This window comes from Salvelinus sp. IW2-2015, linkage group LG33 (assembly GCF_002910315.2).
Source record: "Salvelinus sp. IW2-2015 linkage group LG33, ASM291031v2, whole genome shotgun sequence".
In the NCBI taxonomy this organism is placed as follows: Eukaryota; Metazoa; Chordata; class Actinopteri; order Salmoniformes; family Salmonidae; genus Salvelinus; species Salvelinus sp. IW2-2015.
This window is the reverse complement of record NC_036872.1, coordinates 28,482,925-28,497,500: the sequence shown is the minus strand read 5'-3', so window position 1 is coordinate 28,497,500 and position 14,576 is coordinate 28,482,925. Positions and strand designations below refer to the sequence as shown.

The following is a 14,576-nucleotide window of genomic DNA, read 5'->3' as shown; positions in this document are numbered from 1 at the left end:
CAGAGGACTTATGATATTTACTGAGAGTTTGGATCCAGACAGGATTGTGAAAGTTCCTACAAAGCTCACACATGGTAAGCTCACCAATATTCTCCTCATTATCATCCCACCCCTCCAACTCCAGGTGGACCCCATGTTCCAGCGCATGGCGTCGTCCTTCGATGAGAGCAGCACAGCAGGTGTCTTCCTGTCAGTGCTGTTCAGTGAAGACAGTCGCTGTGAGCTGCTCTTCCCCTCCCACATGACCCTGCTGCACTCCACTCACTCCTGCTCCCAGTCTCCTCCGCAGCACGTCCCTGCGCTGCCCTTCACAGGTAACATTGACCGGGTCACGTCAGCATCACACTTTGATCCGGGGACATATGTAGCAAGTACCTCAGAGTAGAAGTTTCTGATTTAGCAGTTTTGCCTTTTAGATCACAATGTATACGATTATGTGTACAATGGGAGCCTGATCCTAGAACAGCATTCCTACTCGGTGCTTAATTTGTCAATTGGGAGGTGCCTGATCAAAGTGAGCCTGAGAGAGGGGTGACCTGGGGGGCTCTGAGGTACCGGAACGCATAAAAAAATGCTTTCACCTTCATAATAAAGCATCGGATGCATTATCGCTTTTGCATACTGGCATAGCGCAGTAGAGGCGATTTGCAGAAGTTGCGCACATGGGGGACCATTTTGTAGCCTGGGATCCGAGAAATTTGGTCTTTCATAAACTCGGTTCATGCAATTCTATATCATTTTAGATGACTCGCGACTTTAGCAGAATATTTAATACCCAACAAGTTATCGGAATTTCTAGATACTTTGACACTGACAAACTAAGAATCTGACATCAATAAAAATGACCTTGTCTTGAATCCATCAATAGCCTAGGCCTAGGTGTGTGGAGACACACATATTGTACAATATGAAAAGGAAATTAGTCTTAAAAAGCTTTCCAGTTTCACTGACTCACCCAATGATGTGCAGCTCACTCACCGGTGATGGTTGATGTGCTCGTGCCAAAGCTTTTCTCTCGTTTTACTTTGTAAAACAACGAAGTTCACTCAATAGGTCTATTTGGAAGTTGATAGTTGACTTGGTAGACATATATTAGTCTTTTCAGCAGGATTCATTTGCTTTACAACCTGTGTTTTCCTGAGATTGTATTTGAAATTATTGCTAAAGGCCTGTTTTGGCTGCATGCTGTTCACTTACAGATTTACTGCTCGTTCCAGACTGTAGGCATCAAATCACATTTTATTGGTCACATGCGCCGAAAACAACAGGTGTAGACTTTACAGTGAAATGCTTACTTACAAGCCCCTAACCAACAATGCAAAAGTTAAAAAGTAAGACAAATATATTTTCTAAATAAAAAGGAAATAGTAACAACAAAAAGACTATGTACAAGGAGTACCTGTACCGAGTCAATGTGCAGGGGTACGAGGTAGTTGAGGTAATACAGTATGTACATGTGGGTAGAGGTAAAAGTGACTAGGCAATCAGGATATATAATCAACAGAGTAGCAGCAGTGTATGTGAAAGTGTGCGTGGCATCAGTATGCATATGAGCGTGTGTGGGTAGAGTCTAGTGAGTGTGCATAGAGGCGGTGCAAAACAATTAAGATTAATAAATTAAAGGGGGTCAATGTAAATTGTCCGGATAGCCATTTGATGAACTGTTCAGCAGTCTTTTGGCTTGCGTTGTGATTGGGCTACACACAATCCACAGCTAGGCTATTAAAAAAGAAATAAGTTATTGATCCTCTATGGCTAAATTATAGGCCTACTCCTTATTTCTGAACGGACGGCAATAATTCTTTAACTTTGGTAAATACATGAACATTTATCAGGGGTGCTGCGGCACCTCCAGCACAATTATTGCGGCTATGGTTCTATACGGAAATAAATAATGTAGTGTAAGATACAGGCGTGTTTCTTTCTCTCACCACAGCAATGGCCACGTGCGTTGGTCTATATAGGCTACAATGTTGCGCAAAAACCCGGGCCGGCCCACACAAATCAATTCTTTGAATATCAGGCATGTTTTCACATCACATATGTTAGGGGGCAGAAGAAATCTAGTGGAGTAAACTTTCATTTTTACATTGAAAACAGTGAAAATAATTTTTCATACCATGACAGGTACTGAATCCTGGCAAATAGCTTCCGAAACGAAACGGTGAAGTGCCGGATCCTGTTGCAGCAGAATCCAGATTAAATTAAGCACTGCTCCTACTCTGAGACACATGAATACATATGACCCCTGGGCTGTTTTTGCTGTAGTCTGGCATAGTATCTCTGGATTTTCTCAGAGCCTATAGCTGGTTGTGTTGATTGTTGAGTGATGCTGTAAGGCAGTGTTTCTCAATCCTGGTCCTGGGGACCCAAAACGGTTCACATTTTTGTTTTGCACTACACTCCTGATTCCACTAATCTAAGGTATGATGATGAGTCTGTTAGTGGAATCGGGTATGTAGTGCGAGGACAAAACAAAAATGTGCACCCCCCCCCAGAACCAGGATTAAGAAACACTGCTGTAAATGATTGGCAGTTGGCCTACATATTCCGATTTAATGGTATCATTCATGAAATGATTGTGTGACTGGACAGGTGGTCTCCAGCAGACCCAGGAGAAGAGCTCCATCTGCCCCTCCCTGGCAGATTTCTCTTTCACCAGCTGGAACCCTGACCAGGTGAGAGCAACATACACTGGCAATATACACAGCCTGCATCCCAAATGGCACCCTATTTCCTATATAGTGCACTACTTTTGACCAGGAATCTATGGGCCCTGGTCAAATATAGTGCATGATATAGGGTGCCATTTGGGAAGCACACGTCTTTATTTTTGTTTGGAAATGATACAGATTGGAGGTATTGTGTTGATACAGCAGTCATATAGCCCTACAGTCTCTATATAAATCGTTCTTCTATTACAGACCATGAACCAGATGCTGGAGAAGATGAAGCAGGGGGATCACATGTTTGACCGGAACGCGGAGCCGGAGCCGGATGAGGAGGAGTGTCAGGATTTTGGGGATGATTTTGATGGAGACTATGAGGAGGGTCAGGGGGACTATGGTGGAGAGGGCTCCAAGGAACACAAGGATGGATGTAAGGCTGGAGGGCCGGGGAGAGGAAGGTGAGTGTACTGAGGGTGTTTGTTACAGGGTGGTAACAACCTGGGGGCGTTTGTTGGTACTCTGCTTGTTTATACCCGTAGAGCAGTGGTTCCCAAACACTTTATAGTCCCGTACCCCTTCAAACATTCAACCTCCAGCTGCGTACCCCCTGTAGCACTAGGGTCAGCCCATTCTCAAATGTTGTTTTTTGCCATCATTGTAAGCCTACCATACACACACTATACTATACTATACGATACATTTATTAAACATAAGAATGAGTGTGAGTTTTGGTCACAACCTGGCTCGTGGGAAGTGACAAAGAGCTCTTATAGAACCAGGGCACAAATAATTATATAATAATAATAATCAATAATTTTGCTCTTTATTTAGCCATCTTGCATATAAAAACATTTGTTCATCAAAATTGGTGAATAACTCACCACAGGTTAGTGAAGGGTGTGCTTGAAAGGAAGCACATAACTCTGCAATGTTGAATTGGAGAGAGTCTCACTCTTAAATAATTTTCCACACGCAGTCTGCCTGTATTTAGTTTTCATGCTTTTGAGGGCCGAGCATCCACTCTCACATAGGTGCGTGGTTGCAAAGGGCATCGGTGTCTTAACCGCGCGATTTGCTAAGGCAGGATACTCTGAGCGCAGCCCTATCCAGAAATCTGCAGTGGCTTCTGATTTAAATTCAATTTTCACAGAACAGCTTGCTGCAATTTCAATGAGGCTCTTGTTCAGATATCTGTAAGTGGACTGGAGGCAGGGCATGAAAGGCATAACGAATCCAGTTGTTTGTGTCGTCTATTCCGGGAAAGTACCTGCGTAATTGCGCACCCAGCTCACTCAGGTGCTTCGCTATGTCACATTTGACATTGTCCGTAAGCTTGAGTTCATTTGCACACAAAAAAAATCATACAATGACGGAAAGACCTGTGTGTTGTCCTTGTTAATGCAGACAGAGAAGAGCTCCAACTTCTTAATCATAGCCTCAATTTTGTCCTGCATATTGAATATAGTTGCGGAGAGTCCCTGTAATCCTAGATTCAGATCATTCAGGTGAGAAAAAACATCACCCAGATAGGCCAGTCATGTGATTAACTCGTCATCATGCAAGCAGTCAGACAAGTGAAAATTATGGTCAGTAAAGAGAACTTTAAGCTCGTCTCTCAATTCTTAAAAAACGGGTCAATAATTTGCCCCTTGATAACCAACGCACTTCTGTATGTTGTAAAAACATTACATGGTCGCTGCCCATATCATTGCATAATGCAGAAAATACACAAGTTCAGGGGCCTTGCTTTAACAAAGTTAGTCATTTTCACTGTAGTGTCCGAAAGGTCTTTCAAGCTGTCAGGCATTTCCTTGGCAGCAAGAGCCTCTTGGTGGATACTGCAGTGTACCCAAGTGACATCAGGAGCAACTGCTTGCACGCGTGTTACCACTCCACTATGTATGCCTGTCATGGCTTTTGCGCCATCAGTACAGATGCCAACACATCTTGATCACAAGTCCATTTGATGTCACAAAGCTGTCCAGTAATTTAAAAATAACCTCTCCTGTTGTCCTGGTTTGCAGAAGAGGATGTCTTCCTTAATTGACCCCCCATAAACGTAACGGACATATACTAGGAGCTGTGCCAAGCCCGCCAAGTCTGTTGACTCATCCAGCTGTAACGCATAGAATTCACTGGCTTGTATGCGAAGCAGTAATTGTTTCACGACACATCAGTAACATGGATGGAGATGTTTTGAAACAGTGTTGTTTGATGAAGGCATTGTCTGTATAGTTTTATTGGCCTTTTCTCCCAGCATTGTCCCAGCCATATCCACTGCAGCAGGAAGAATGAAGTCCTCCACAATAGTATGGGGCTTGCCTGTCCTTGCCACTCGGTAGCTCACCATATAAGATGCTTCTAGCCCCTTCTTATTAATGGTATCTGTTGCTTTTATACATGTCTTACTACTCGAAAGTCATCTTAATTCTCGCTCAAACTCCTGTGTTGTTTTTTTCAAATTGGCATGTTTTGTTTCTAAATATCTGCGCAAGAGTGAAGGTTTCACCCACGGGAGAGTAACGGTTAATGTGATTGAATGTACATTTTCTGACTAGGCTACCTGTATTTGATGTTATTTCGCTGAACCCTAGATGGTTTAATTTTATTTTTGGCAGTGAAATCATGCTACTCAAACGAGGGGGAAAAAACCTCACCCAAATGTATAGCTCCTTTCGAAAATATAAATTGGCTGTTTGAAAATGTGAAGATTTTATATGTGTGTGTGTGTGTATATATATATATATATATATATATATATGTATATATGTATATATGTATGTATGTATGTATGTGTGTGTGTGTGTATATACATATATATACATCTTCACATTTTCAAACAGCCAATTTTATATTTTGTGTATATATACACACACACACACGTGTGAATCACATTTTTATTTGGCGTACCCCAGACAGCATTATGCGTACCCCAGTTTGGGAATACCTGCCATAGAGGATCCCAGGGATGTTTCATGAGGAGTCCGGTAGCTTGAATTGACCTTGTTCTGTCTCTAGTTTTGTTGTTGTTGTGGTGTGTGTTGTTGTTTTGTGTACCATGATGTCCTGAGTTTTTCAAAACTGTTATGGCGGTAACACACCCAAACCCATTAAATATCCTGTTTAGATGTCTGGATGAATGAAGGGAAACAATTTGACTCGACAGAAAAAGCTTTACTCTACTCCTTGACTTAGGTCCAGGCAGGCTTTATAATTGGAGTTACTTATCCGAGCAAAAGTAATTGGATTAACTGAAGATGTGTTTATTAAATCCATATTTTTCTCAGTCTAGGTTTAAAAATGAAACTGATGTTTCTTTTCCATCTTGGGCAATAGTTACAGGGGAGATGGATGAGCCAATTAGACGATTAGGTGGCCATGATGGTATGAGGGCCAGATTGGGGATTTAGCAAGGACACCGAGGTTAACACCCCTACTCGTACAATAAATGCCGTGGGATCTTTAGTGACCACAGTCAGGACACTCATTTAACGTTCCATCTGAAAGACGGTACCATACACAGGGCAATGTCCCCAATCACTGCACAGGGGGATTGGCTTTTATTTATTTTTATCAGAGGAAAGAGTGCCTCCTACTGGCCCTCCAACACCACTTCCAGCAGCATCTGGTCTCACATCCAGGGACCGACCAGAACCAACCCTGCTTAGCTTCAGAGGCAAGCCAGCAGTGGGATGCAGGGTGGTATGCTGCTGGCCATGTATTTTAATGTCATTCTGTTGTGTGGCTGACTGTRCACAGGGATGTGATTCCCATTGGAGAGGGAGACATAGCCACCATGTGTCTGCAGCTGTCCAACCAGCCCAGAGAGTACTCATACTTCAGCCCTAGGACCATGGCTACCTGGGCAGGTCCTGGCTACTGGCGCTTCAAACCTCTGCACAAGAGTGAGTGGTGGTTGTATGCACAAAGCCATGTTTTATATGTATTTTATCTGTGTTTGGGAGAATTCCTTAACAGCATTGTCCACTAAATATCACCTGTTCATTCCTCTGTCTCGCTTGTGTGTGTGTGTGTGTAGAGGACAACATGCCTGAGAAGGAGGGTCGCAAGAGGAAGCCTAAGAAGGCCTTTGAAATCGATTTTAACGACCATGTCAACTTTGAAACCTACTTCCGCACCACTAGAGTAAGCCCTTGGTAACCCCTCCAGTTCTCTGATTATTGTTTGAGCTGCACCCAAGAGCATTAACCGGAAATAAGATGGCGCCGGAGAACAAGGATGACGTTTTACGTATTCCAAACCAATTGTGTTTTTTGTTTGTTTCTTTGTAACTTATTTTTGAACTTATTTTGTACATAATGTTGCTGCTACCGTCTCTTATGTCCGAAAATAACTTCTGGGCATCAGAACTGCGATTACTCAACACGAACTGGCAGAATCCTTTTTTTTTCTTTTTAACTAGTCCCGACAAGCCCGAATTGAATGATATACTGTTTCCCCGGGAACAGGCCCAGATCCCTGTCATTTGCGTGAAGAGAAGGTGAAGAAAAAGGGGCCAGAGGGCGGCCTGCCTTCTGAGAATTTGTAGGCGATCAACTAAACCCCAACTTCCTTCCATTCTGCTAGCAAACGTGCAATCTTTGGAAAATAAAATCGATGACCTACGCGGAAGATTAAACTCCCAACGGGTCATTCAAAACTGAACGACGACATCAACATGTAGCTGGCTGGTTATGCTCTGTATCGGCAGGACAGAACAGGGGCATCTGGTAAGACAAGGGGCGGCGGAGTGTATTTTTGTAAATAACAGCTGGTGCACGATATCTAAGGAAGTCTCAAGGTTTTGCTCGCCTGCGGTAGAGTATCTCATGATGAGCTGTAGAACACACTATCTACCTAGAGACTTTTCAGCTGTATTTTTCGTAGCTGTCTACATACCACCACAGACTGATGCTGGCACTAAGACCGCACTGAATGTGCTGTATTCCGCCATAAGCAAACAGGAAAACACTCACCCAGAGGCGGCGCTCTTAGTAGCCGGGGACTTTAATGCAGGGAAACTTAAATCAGTTTTACCAAATTTCTATCCGCATGTTAAATGTGCAACCAGAGGGGAAAAACTTTGGACCACCTTTTACTCCACACATAGAGACTCATACAAAGCTTGCCCTCCATTTGGCAAATCTGACCATAATTCTATCCTCCTGATTCCTGCTTACAAGCAAAAATTAAAGCAGGAAGCACCAGTGACTAGATCAATAAGAAAAGTGGTCAGATGAAGCAGATGCTAAGCTACAGGACTGTTTTGCTAGCGCAGACTGGAATATGTTCTGGGATTCCTCTGATGGCATTGGCTTCATCAATAAGTGCATCGACGACGTCGTCCCCACAGTGACGTACATACCCCAACCAGAAGCCATGGATTACAGGCAACATCCGCACTGAGCTAAAGGCTAGAGCTGCCACTTTCAAGGAGCGTGACTCTAACCTGGAAGCTTATAAGAAATCCTGCTATGCCCTCCGACGAACCATCAAAGCGTCAATAGAGGACTAAGATCGAATTGTACTACATAGGCTCTGATGTTCGTCGGATGTGGCAGGGCTTGCAAACCATTAGACTACAAAGGGAAGCACAGCCGAGAGCTGCCCAGTGACACGAGCCTACCAGATGAGCTAAACTACTTCTATGCTCGCTTCGAGGCAAATAACACTGAAACATGCATGAGAGCACCAGCTGTTCCGGAAGACTGTGTGATCACGCTCTCCGCAGCCGATGTAAGACCTTTAAAACTTCTTCGGGATCAGTGTCCCTTCCACGGGATGGTTGAGCTAACACAGGCTAATTCGATTAGCATGAGGTTGTAAGTACAAGAACATTTCCCAGAACATAATTTAGATATCTGATATTGTCAGGAAGATTAACAAGAATTTAAGCTAATTGCACTGTCCAATTTACAGTAGCTATGAGTGAAAGAGTGAGGAGAGTGCACAAAAGTTATTAATAAACAAATTAGGCACATTTGGGCTGTCTTGATACAACATTTTGAACAGAAATGCAATGGTTCATTGGATCAGTCAAATGTTGCACAAACATTGCTGCCATCTAGTGGCCAAAATCTAAATTGCACCTAGGCTGGAATAATACATTATGGATTTCAAAGATGATGGTACAAAAGAAGACTTGTTTTTTTCTTTGTATTATCTTTTACCAAATCTATTGTGTTATTCTCCTACATTCCTTTCACATTTCCACAAACTTCAAAGTGTTTCCTTTCAAATGGTACCAAGAATATACATATCCTTGCTTAAGGGCCTGAGCTACAGGCAGTTAGATTTGGGTATGTCTTTTTAGGCGAAAATTTAAAAAAAGGGGGCGGATCCTTAAGATCAACATTCACAGACGGATTACCTGGACGTGTACTGCGAGCATGCGCTGACCAACTGACCATGGGTAGGTAACAACACATCCAACACGCTGATCCTCAACCCGGGGCCCTCAGGAGTGTGTGCTCAGTCCCCTACTGTACTGCCTGTTCACTCATGACTGCACTGCCAGGCATGACCCCAATACCATCATTAAGTTTGCCGATGACAAAACAGTGGTAGGCCTGATCACCGACAACGATGAGACAGCTTATAGGGAGTAGGTCAGAGACCTGGCCGGGTGGTGCCAGGACAAAAACCTCTCCCTCAACCTGATCAAGACAAAGGAGATGATTTGTGGACTACAGGAAAAAGAGGACCGAGCACGCCCCCATTCTCATCGAAGGGGCTGTAGTGGAGCAGGTTGAGAGCTTCAAGTTCCTTGGTGTCTACATCACCAACAAACTTACATGGTCCAAGTTAGGGATGGGCGATATGGCCAAAATCTCATATCCAGAAATCCATACATATCACGTTAGACACATTCTGTAAATTCAATGAATAAATCGTTTATATAAAGTGACCACATGTAAAGGCCTATTTCTTATTACATTTTGAATTATACTCAACAAATAAAAGGTATTTGCATTTGGTACCTTGAGTCAAGTGTTAGCACCAACTCACGAAACCCCCGTTTCTCGACAGTGTAAATTAGGGCCATGTCTTTGCAAATGTAAGTTGTGACGGCGGCTGTTACCTCCTTTCAGCTTCATGATTCTTTGCCATATGGTGTGCCGCGGGCAAAAGCCTCTTGCAACGTCAGTTGTGTTTGTTTTGAGCACTCAACTGTACTTTTTTGGGTCTCATCCGTAAACTCTCCATACTGTTTCACATGATTCTTGCGTAGGTGGTAAGAGGTTAGTGGTGTTTGAGCGTGTTGTCGGGACCGGCCTGCGGCATATTTTGCAGAGGATGGTTTTCTGGTGCGTGTCAGACTTTACATACCCAAACCATGCCCTTGCGACCGAAGTAGCCCCTCTTTTAGGTACGGTCTCCGTGCTCTGTGTCACGTTCACTCCCCTCCATGTTTGTTTGTGTTGCAAATGTCCAAATATTGCCATAAAGAGTATGATTTGCGACACAACGAAATAAACGAGAGCATAATATGAAACGATAGACAATTTTCTATCGTCACACGATATATATCACCTAGCCCTAGTTCAAGCACACCACGACAGTCGTGAAGAGGGCACAACAAAACCTGTTCCCCCTCAGGAGACTGAAAAGATTTGGAATGTGTCCTCAGATCCTCAAAAGGTTCTACAGCTGCACCACCGAGAGCATCCTGACTGGTTGCATCACTACCTGGTATGGCAACTGCTCGGCCTCTGACCGTAAGGCACTACAGAGTTTAGTGCGTACGGCCCAGTACATCACTGGTGCCAAGCTTCCTGCCATCCAGGACCTCTACACCAGGCAGTATCAGAGGAAGGCCCTAAAAATTGTCAGACTCCAGCCACCCTAGTCATAGACTGTTCTCTCTGCTAACACACAGCAAGCGGTACAGGAGCGCCAAGTCTAGGTCCAAGAGGCTTCTAAACAGCTTTTACCCGGGCCATCTCTTTTCTCTGTATACATCAATGATGTCGCTCTTGCTGCTGGTGATTCTCTGGTCCACCTCTACGCAGACGACACCATTCTGTATACTTCTGGCCCCTCTTTGGACACTGTTAACTAACCCCCAGACGAGCTTCAATGCCATACAACTCTCCTTCCGTGGCCTACAACTGCTCTTAAATGCTAGTAAAACTAAATGCATGCTCTTCAACCGATCGCTGCCCGCCCGTCCAGCATCACTACTCTGGACGGTTCTGACTTAGAATATGTGGACAACTACAAATACCTAGGTGTCTGGTTAGACTGTAAACTCTCCTTCCAGACTCACATTAACCATCTCCAATCCAAAATTAAATCTAGATTCGGCTTCCTATTTCGCAACAAAGCATCATTCACTCATGCTGCCAAACAGTCAGTTTTAAAAGGGTATATCTTGATGATCCTTGACTTCGCCGACGTCATTTACAAAATATCCTCCAACACTACTCAGACTGCATCCAATTTGCTATCACAGTGCCATCCGTTTTGTCACCAAAGCCCCATATACTACCCACCACTGCGACCTGTATGTTCTCGTTGGCTGGCCCTCGCTTCACATTCGTCGCCAAACCCACTGGCTCCAGGTCATCTATAAGTCTTTGCTAGGTAAAGCCCCGCCTTATCTCAGCTCACTGGTCACTATAGCAGCACCCACCCGTAGCACTCGCTCCAGCAGGTATATCTCACTGGTCACCCCCAAAGCCAATTCCTCCTTTGGCCGCCTTTCCTTCCAGTTCTCTGCTGCCAATGACTGGAACGAATTGCAAAAATCACTGAAGCTGGACACCCATATCTCCCTCACTAACTTTAAGCACCAGCTGTCAGAGCAGCTCACAGATCACTGCACCTGTACATAGCCCATCTGTAAATAGGCCATCCAACTACCTCATCCCCATACTGTTATTTATTTTTTACTCCTTTGCACCCCAGTATCTCTACTTGCACATTCATCTTTTGCACATCTATCACTCCAGTGTTTAATTGCTAAATTGTAATTATTTTGCCACTATGGCCTATTTATTGCCCTTATCTTACCTCATTTGCACACACTGTATATAGACTTTTTCTCTATTGTGTTATTGATTGTATGTTTGTTTATTCCATGTGTAACTCTGTTTTTGTGTCACACTGCTTTGCTTTATCTTGGCCAGGTCGCAGTTGTAAATGAGAACTTGTTCTCAACTATTCTACCTGGTTAAATAAAAAAAAACAAGCCTTAAACACCAACTACCGATCCACACTAAGCTTTTCAGATACAGTATACGAAATAATCTCCACACTAAACACTACTACGCTTCTATGCTACCACAACAGAACACCAACACACACCACACACCACACACACCACACACACACCACACACACACACACACACACACCACACACACACACACACACCACACAACACACACACACACACACACACACACCACCAACACACACACACACACACTGCTACAGTCTTACAGTACCAACAGACAACCCACACTACTACAGTCTTACAGTAACCAACAACTTGATGCACAAAGACAACACACGCTACAGTCTTACAGTAACCACAGACAAACACAACGCTACACGTCTACAGTAACGAACAGACTTGATGACAACAGACAACACACTGCTACAGTCTTACAGTAACAACGACAACACACTCCTCGTCTTACAGTAACCAACAGACAAACACTACTACAGTCTTACAGTAACAACAGACTTGATACAACAGACAACACACTGCTACAGTCTTACCAGTAACCAACAGACAACACACTGCTACATCTTACGTAACCACCAGACAACACACGCTACAGTCTTACACGTAACAACAGACTTGAATGAACAACAGACAACACACTGCTCAGTCTTACAGTAACCAACAGAACACACACTCCTACAGTCTTACAGTACAACAACAACAAACCTCCCTACAGTCTTACAGTAACCAACAGACAACACACTCCTACAGTCTTACAGTAACCAACAGACTTTGATGACAAGACAACACTACTCTACAGTACAACACTCCTTACAGTCTAAAGACAACCACACAGATCCACGAACAACGCACATCCTACAGTCTTACAGTAACCAACAGACAAACATCTCTACAGTCTATAGTAACCAACAGACAACACACTACTACAGTCTTACATAACAACAGACAACCACATGCTCCAGCTTACAGTAACCAACAGCCAGCAACACTCCTACATCTTAACAGTAACCAACGACAACACACTGCTACAGTCTTAACATAACCAACAGACAACACACTCCTACAGTCTTACTAACAACACGACAACACACTGGACAGTCTTAAGTAACCAACAGACAGCACCTCCTACAGTCTTACAGTAACCAACAGAACACAACTCCTACAGTCTTACATAACGGATGATATAGAGTACAGTATATACATAGTGAGATGGTAATGTAGGGTATGTAAACATTATATTAAGTGGCATTGTTTAAAGTGGCTAGTGGTACATTTTTACATAATTTCCATCAATTCCCATTTTTAAGTGGCTGGAGTTGAGTCAGTATGTTGGCAGCGGCCCCTAAATGTTATGTGGTGGCTGTTAACAGTCCTGATGGCCTTGAGATAGAAGCTGTTTTTCAGTTCTCTCTCGGTCCTGCTTTGATGCACCTGTACTGACCTCGCCTTCTGGATGATAGCGGGGTGAAACGCAGTGCTTGGGTGGTGTTGTCCTTGATGATTCTTTATGGCCTTCCTGTGACATCGGGTGGTGTAGGTGTCCTGGAGGGCAGGTAGTTTGCCCCCGTGGTGCGTTCTGCAGACGCTCACTACCCTCTGGAGAGCCTTACGGTTGGGGCGGAGCAGTTGCCGTACCAGGCGGTGATACAGCCCACGGATGCTCTCGATTGGTGCATCTGTAGAAGTTTGTGAGTGCTTTGGTGACAAGCCGAATATTCTTCAGCTCCTGAGGTTGAAGAGGCGCTGCTGCGCCTTCTTCACAACGCTGTCTGTGTGGGTGGAACCAATTCAGTTTGTCCGTGATGTGTACACCGAGGAACTTAACTTTCCACCTTCTCCACTACTGACCCGTCGATGTGGATAGGGGGTGCTCCCTCTGCTGTTTCCTGAAGTCCACAATCATCTCCTTTGTTTTGTTGACGTTGAGTGTGAGGTTATTTTCCTGACACAACTCCGAGGGCCCACCTCCTCCCTGTAGGCCGTCTCGTCGTTGTTGGTAATCAAGCCTACCACTGTAGTGTCATCCGCAAACTTGATGATTGAGTTGGAGGCGTGCATGGCCAGCAGTCGTGGGTGAACAGGGAGTACAGGAGAGGGCTCAGAACGCACCCTTGTGGGGCCCAGTGTTGAGGATCAGCGGGGTGGAGATGTTGTTACCTACCCTCACCACCTGGGGGGCCCGTCAGGAAGTCCAGGACCCAGTTGCACAGGGCGGGGTCGAGACCCAGGGTCTCGAGCTTGATGACGAGTTTGGAGGGTACTATGGTGTTAAATGCTGAGCTGTAATCGATGAACGCATTCTCACATGGGTATTCCTCTTGTCCAGATGGGTTAGGCGCAGTGTGCAGTGTGGTTGCGATTGCGTCGTCTGTGGACCTATTGGGTCGGTAAGCAAATTGGAGTGGGTCTAGGGTGTCCGGTAGGGTGGAGGTGATATGGTCCTTGACTAGTCCTCTCAAGCACTTCATGATGACGGAAGTGAGTGCTACGGGCGGTAGTCGTTTAGCTCAGTTACCTTAGCTTTCTTGGGAACAGGAAACAATGGTGGCCCTCTTGAAGCATGTGGGCCAGAGACTGGGATAAGGATTGATTGAATATGTCCGTAAACACACCAGCAGCTGGTCTGCGCATGCTCTGAGGACGCGGCTGGGAATGCCGTCTGGGCCTGCAGCTTTGGAGGGTTAACACGTTTAAATGTTTTACTCACCTCG

At 44.5% G+C, this 14,576-nt stretch overlaps 1 protein-coding gene and 1 long non-coding RNA gene across 7 annotated transcripts in view; one reads left to right on the top strand and one right to left on the bottom strand.

The window, feature by feature from the left end:
- LOC111957672 (vesicle-associated membrane protein 8) overlaps nt 1-14,576 on the top strand; it is a 45,981-nt gene that overhangs the window by 21,530 nt on the left and 9,875 nt on the right. For all 6 annotated transcript variants that reach the window (XM_070437068.1, XM_023978590.2, XM_023978591.1 and 3 more), the window contains exons 7-11: nt 125-314; nt 2,596-2,678; nt 2,925-3,127; nt 6,429-6,574; nt 6,709-6,815. In XM_070437068.1, the coding sequence (XP_070293169.1) occupies nt 125-314; nt 2,596-2,678; nt 2,925-3,127; nt 6,429-6,574; nt 6,709-6,815 (729 nt within the window). The remainder of the gene's footprint in view (nt 1-124; nt 315-2,595; nt 2,679-2,924; nt 3,128-6,428; nt 6,575-6,708; nt 6,816-14,576) is intronic.
- Nucleotides 12,370-12,749, bottom strand: LOC139023585 (uncharacterized). The gene is made up of 3 exons (XR_011474729.1): nt 12,711-12,749; nt 12,503-12,634; nt 12,370-12,419 (listed from the first exon to the last, which is right to left on the bottom strand). It is a non-coding gene; the product is annotated as an uncharacterized lncRNA (long non-coding RNA).